This window comes from Limulus polyphemus, unplaced genomic scaffold (genome assembly GCF_000517525.1).
Source record: "Limulus polyphemus unplaced genomic scaffold, Limulus_polyphemus-2.1.2 Scaffold3900, whole genome shotgun sequence".
Lineage (NCBI taxonomy): Eukaryota > Metazoa > Arthropoda > Merostomata > Xiphosura > Limulidae > Limulus > Limulus polyphemus.
This window is the reverse complement of record NW_013669510.1, coordinates 77,805-84,597: the sequence shown is the minus strand read 5'-3', so window position 1 is coordinate 84,597 and position 6,793 is coordinate 77,805. Positions and strand designations below refer to the sequence as shown.

General features: G+C 35.1%; 1 protein-coding gene across 1 annotated transcript in view; it reads left to right on the top strand.

The window, feature by feature from the left end:
- Positions 1 to 6,793, top strand: part of LOC106470247 (KICSTOR complex protein SZT2-like) — a 67,431-nt gene that overhangs the window by 10,738 nt on the left and 49,900 nt on the right. Inside the window, exon 5 of the mRNA XM_022398846.1 lies at positions 1,769 to 1,969. Coding sequence (XP_022254554.1) covers positions 1,769 to 1,969 — 201 coding nt within the window. The remainder of the gene's footprint in view (positions 1 to 1,768; positions 1,970 to 6,793) is intronic.

Genomic DNA, 6,793 nt, shown 5'->3' with positions numbered 1-6,793 from the left:
GCAGTGAAGTATGGCCGGGATTTACTAAACATGTTTTTAGTTTGTGCTAGTAAGTACCATGGTCGTGTAAAATTCTGTACTGAATTGAAACCATAATTGATACTCAGTTTCATAAAGTAATCAAGACTATCTTATTTAGATTAAAAAATGATTTCTGTGTACATTTCAATGCATTTAATAGTGTGTTATCAGCTACATTGATTAACCTTGAGAAATATGAATACTAACTGAACAGCAGGAGAAATAGCAGAAAATGTGTGTAGAATTTAATTGAGTTTCTGACTATGATTGAGTTAAAAAAAACAAAAATGGTGAACAAACATTGTGAAACAGAGTGGATAGTAGGGCTGTATCAATATCAATATACATTCTTATGAACTGATAAAATACTGATAAGCAATTGAACAAATTATATACAGCATTAATGTTGAAATTTTTGAATCATGAACAGATGTTCTGTAATAAAATGGTTATACATCAATTAAATGTTATTGTGAAATTAATAATGGATATTAGGGTAATAAGTCATACATATCTCACATTAAAATTTTGTAGGACTTCATGATTTTCCTTTTCTGCCATGTTAAAGCTTTAAGTGACACTTGAGAGTAACAACCCATAACAATATATATCAAAGGCAACCACATGTTATGTACATTCCAGAACCTACCTACGTTACTAAAATTTGTGCTGTCATTACGACTGTGAGCAGCGGTGCAATTGTGGATGTGTGTTCTAACGGTTTTCTCCTAATTTTTTTCAGTGTCATTGGTGATGGTGACACTGTCCAAAATGATCATGTTTTTAGCTTTTTACAGGCTATTTACTTTTATTTGATTTTTGACATGATTATGGGCACTGTTTAGCTCTTAGCTTGTTTTCATTTTACTTTTTTTTGTGTTATTTTACTTCTTTTTTGCCTCTTTAAAGATTGTTAGGTGCAGATAGTGAAGTTGCTTTGCACCAATAAATCCCAAACAACCAACATGTTGTTGAACTTTACCCATACCTTTATGCACACATATGTGAAACATTTCAAAAGTTTTAGATGAACTGGAAATGTTCATTTGTCTACAGTAAAAAAAAAAAAGAAACACATAGTATGATTTGTGTACTACAGCTGTATCTGTGTGCCGCCATGTGTAAACATTCTTGAAAGTGGTTCATGGAACAGCTTCTTATTTTGTCTGAATTCAAGATGCATTAAATGTAAAGGATTCTGTTTATTATATTTATTACATGTTTGTAACTAGTAAGAGTGTTTTGATATTTTTTGATATTACGTAAAATAAAAATTTAAAAATACTTGAAGAAACTATGCAAATTAATAATTCTATAATATTTTGTTTGGTCTTTTTTATGCCATAATAAATTTCACAAATTATACATATGAAATATATGCTGACGACATTTCTCTTTTATTTTTTACGAAATTTATTGTCTGGGAAAGAAAGTAATATTGACCTTTCATCATGGTTTTATAGTTTTCTGAAAAGAATAAATAAAAGCAAAATATAAAAAGTAATCTTCCAGTTTAAAGTATCTGATTGTTTCACTGTTTATAATTATTTTATGGTGACTTTGTTTTTTCTGTTACTTAAATATTTTTGATGCATGTTGTAATTTAATACAGTATATTTGTTTGCAAATTATATATATATATGAATGAATGCATAATTTTCCTATAAAGACATCCGATGCTTTATACTAATGAAGTGAAGACTAATAAATTGGAATCTAGATGTTGTATTTGTTCTTAAACTTACAGGACCATTGGCTTTGATCCAGTTCCAAATATGGTGTGTTGGAAAAGTGGATATGGATCAGCTGGCAAGTAAACTCAAAGCAGCCATAACTCATGCATTGTGGGATATTCTTATGGAGTATCGCATCTTAACGGCACCTTTAGCTGAAGCCACTTCTCAAAATGACTCTGAATTTTACAGTGAACCAACCACCCCTGTTAGAGGTAAGGTCATATGTTTAGCTCTATATAAATACTGCCACAATATTTTATACAGTGAATCAGTTGTTGCAATACTGAACAATTAAATGTATAGCTTGATCTCAAGTTAGTGTTTTTTTTAGGTATTGTTTTATGTTTATTTTCACATTCTCTGTTTTATCTTATTTAAATGTAATGAAGTTTATAAGTATTATAAAGTTCTGTAAACAGGTATATGTTTCATGAAGAGGAATAAAGAAAAAATGGGATAAGTGCATAATTTGTTCATAATTCAAGCCTTTGTATGATCAGCACGTTTTCATAGATATTGAAGTAAATACATTCGACAGAATCATATTTCATTTCTCTAGAAAAGATTTGACTTGCATATGGGGGACATTCTGAGCTTTCGATTGGTTAAACACATGTCATTGGGGAAAGTAGGTGTATGTAAGCAAGTATTTCCAAAAATGGAAGAGTTGGGTGGGGCCACCTTGGTTGATTCACTAAATATAATAATATTTCAGAAAATAAAAGTGTTAGGAGGTTCTTATCTTATATTCTAGCTTATCGGTATCAGCAATTTGAATTTCTAATTCATAAGAAACTATAGACTTTGTATTTGGACATCACAAACATCTAATTTGAACCAATGCTGTATTCAACATACCACGTGACACACACAAAAATCGATATTTAGGATTTTATCTTAAATATTTACTTTCAAATTAAGAAATTAACTAATGTATAATACTAAAGTTTGAGTTATAATTTATAATGTGATACCAAACTTATTGACATTCATAAAATAGTAGTTAAATAAAATTTTAAATCTAAGTCTACAAATGTGTTGACATGCTCTTTGATCCCTCTCCATATGAAGACCCATCAAGATAGTATTAAATATGTATAAATCAATTAAAAGTTACTCATTTATAGAGAAGATCATTACTAAGAACTGAGTACAGTTAATTTTTAATGCCAGAAATTTGTAAGGTTTCTACAGTTAAAAGGTGTACAAAAGTGGGGTTTCAAATAATTGTACCACAATTGTTTGCATAGGGGACTTCATGTTGTTCTGTAATTTTACTATCACTTTTACAATATTAGTTATAAATATATGTTAGTCCTCCATTCTTACATTCATTTGAGAGAATGGGTGAAGGAAGATATTTAATATGTACTTGTTGGCAGAACTGTTTTCCTGCACCAAACCACTAAGTGTTATGTTGCAAAACATACTGACATTCATAGAATACACCTCAAAGGTGTTAAGTTAAATGTTATCTAATGTGAACTCTAGAATATAAAAAAACAATTGTCATGAATGGCTGCTTGAGCCTGATTTTAATTTACTTGGAGCTTTGCAGTGTAAAGTGGTTCTAGTGGAGCAGTGTCATTGTTGTTTAACTTTATAGGAAATTGGTTCTAGTGGAGCAGTGTCATTGTTGTTTAACTTTATAGGAAATTGGTTCTAGTGGAGCAGTGTCATTGTTGAACTTTATAGGAAATTGGTTCTAGTGGAGCAGTGTCATTGTTTAACTTTATAGGAAATGGTTCTAGTGGAAGCAGTGTCATTGTTTAACTTTATGAATGTGACTTAACAAACACAAGCCAGTCTATGTAAGTAGTTAAACTATAAACTTTGCTTGTATTTTCTCAGTAGTATTGCATTCAATGAATAATAGTTTTTCTTTTTTACAAAACCCATATTAAACCATTTTTAAAATTATGTTTATTTTATAATTGTATTTTAGATAAAGTATATTAACAGCATATTGCAAATTCTTGATCCATATATACATAGTAAGCTTATAAACTGTAAAAAAATGTTTGATTTTCCTTCTGTTAGCCACTCTTTTCAAGTAATTACAAAACTATGATTTTCATAAAAATTATAAATATTGTATAATGATGTAACTAGTAATATGAAACACTTCTTCCAAAACATGCATACCTCCGCTTACAATTACAGCTATAGCTATTTCTCGATCTTCATCTTTGCCATCTTAACATCGTGTTCGCTTGCTCCAGTCTTTATATACCCCACTTGACTGCCCTTGGCAATATCTAATTTGCAAAACTTTACACCAGTCCTCACATGCAGGTACTGTATGTTGACAATATAACCACTTTTTCTTGACAAAGAGCTAGTGCTAGGAGTTATGTTTTGCAATTCACATTTTCTTTTGAACCATTTTGACAGTACTCTGATGTTTTTGTTTTTTTTCCCTATTGCCAATATTTTGTTGGTTTTCTTTTGCAGTTCCAAAAAAAAAAATGTCTGAATTCTCATGTAACGGTTTCTGGCATGGGGGGTTAACCAGGCCTCATCCATTCCTCCTTTGTTGTCTGGTGGTAGTTGGGAGTGGGGGTCCACTCTCAGTGAAGACTGTCTGTGACCTGATTCAGGTTGAGTTGGAGTCCTTCATGTGACTCAGGGGTTTTTCCCTGGTGGTTCAGACTTGGCTTTTCATTGTGAACCTGAATATACTGGGGAGAATTTAGACACAGTTTTCTGCTCCTTCTCTCACTTCATCTCTTACCCATACTCTTGTCTATGATTCATTTCACCTCATGTTGGGTTCTGTTGTCAGCACCTTTTTGGCCTGCTCAGACATGGTTTCCTCTTTTTTCAGTTACTCCAGGAATGTTTACCACAACTTCTACATTCATCCTTGTTGAGACAACATCAGTCCAACATTCAACACCTGGACATTTAACGACCCCAGCTTCATGCATGGAAGTTGTGCAGTCCTTTGTCCGACCATAGGGGTTTAAATTTTACATTTTCCGATAATTTGACTATAACCTCCATCAACCTATTATGGCAATCTATCGATGGAAATGGACTACATATTGTCAGTGGTGTCTTTGGTGAGCCTTCAACCCACTTCATCCAACAGTCTCTATAGTTACATGTATTTTTGAAAGTTTTGGCTTCTACCTTGCATTATATACAGCATCCTTCACTGCTCCCTTTCGCTCTTCTACATATATGAAGGTTTTTGACTCTTGTGCTATCTTGTTTTATGATCTTTTCATATTCTTCATCCCAAACGACCACTTCAATTGCTTAATTGGGACTTTAGAGTTGTTTTTTTCATGCATTATCACTTTATCCCTTCAAATCTATGGCCTCTTGTTCTTTGTATCACCTTTTCCTTGAGATATATTTCTATTGTTGTTAGCTTCTGGACACAGCTATTTTGATTTATTTGCCATCCCTGTTCAGCAGATTATCTATCCTTCAACCTATTTTTTTCTCTATCCCGACAGATCCTTACTACTAAACACCCTTGCTGCCAGAGAAGGGAATAAATTCTTTTCCCAGGCATTTCTTATCTTTACGATCTGTCATATCCAGATTTTTTGTGTCCAGTCAGAGCACTTAGATGTTTTGTGGCTTCTATGGAACTGTTCAGGGGCCTTATGCACCAGCTTTTTATTCAGTGGGATACTGCAGTGTCCCTGGATTTATCACCCATTACATTAAGCAGGGGGACTTTGGGTTGATTTATATAGATGATTCGGGGTTATCTGTTGCCTAAATATACTCCGTATCCCCCCCCCCCCCCAAATGGCTGTGTTGACCACCTCTGCTAGATTTTAACAAGAAAGTGTGTAACTTTCTTATCTGATTAACAGTTTTTCTTCTTTGGATCCCACTCAGTGGCAAGTGTTGCCCAGTCAGGTGTGCTTGTAATTTTTTCAATTCTGCACTAGCATCCTTGAGATGAGGTGTTCCATAAGACCATCTAGTCAGAATTCGAGATGGTAGTATTATCTTGCAATGCAAATCCAATGGACCACTACTCATGGACTATCATGAGTAAAGCTAAAGGGGATTTTGCCAGTTCCTGCTGATCTTAGAGCTGAATCAGTTGAGATTGGTTTGCTTTTAAAACTTAGGAAACGTGGTTCACCTGTTGCACTCTCTCTCTGAAGACCTGTCCCTCAGGACTCCCCACCACACACATGTTCCCCCTACTGCTATTAGTGGTGCTAGGGAGTCCTTACCACACCCAGTTCCCAGTCGCTGGGGTGGTGGACAGAGGATTTTCCTTCGGTGTGTTGAGTTTTCTCCACTCTCAGATCAGAGACCGTGTAGTTGGGGACCCTCCTACCTGGGTCCCTGGAAGTTTTTCCCAGATGTTGGTAGGAGCAGGATCAACCTATGTGGGAGCCTACTCGTGAAACTGGTCCAGATTTGATGCTTAGCTATCTGGTGGGGGTGTGCTTGGACCCTCTTATTAACACTGTCAGGTTTTGGGTTGATCATGCAGGGGGTCCACTATCTCCTTGTAAATTTGAATGCAACATTGTCCCATCTTAGGCCCTTGGTGGAACAGTGTTCCACATCCTCTCCATAATTTCATGGGTAAGTGGAATTCTCCTTGCCCACTTGGTTGGGGAGTGAAAATGACTGTTCGTAAATCCAGACTGGATGAGTTCTGTACCTTGGGTGGAGTATGGCATATATAATCCCATCAATCTAAACCGGGAATGTTGCTTTTTGGATGTCTTCAGGAGGATTGTCCACTTTGGTGTTGCTTTCTTTCTTTCTTAAATCTGGTTGATTGAAATGGATCATTCTGTGGCTGCTGGTGGGGATCCTATCATAAAGATATGTATATATTTGTGGTCCAACTGCCTTTGCCACCAACGGTGGATATAGGTACCATGACCCCTTAATTCCAGCCCTGAGTCATGGAATCTCGGCTGCGTTGGTGGGCCTGGCCCATCCTACTTACTTGTGTAATATACCACCCTTTTCAGTAGTTATGGGTGGAGATGATACCTGTTCTGGATGTAGTGAGGTTTTCCCTGCTTGGGTACCACTTCTCA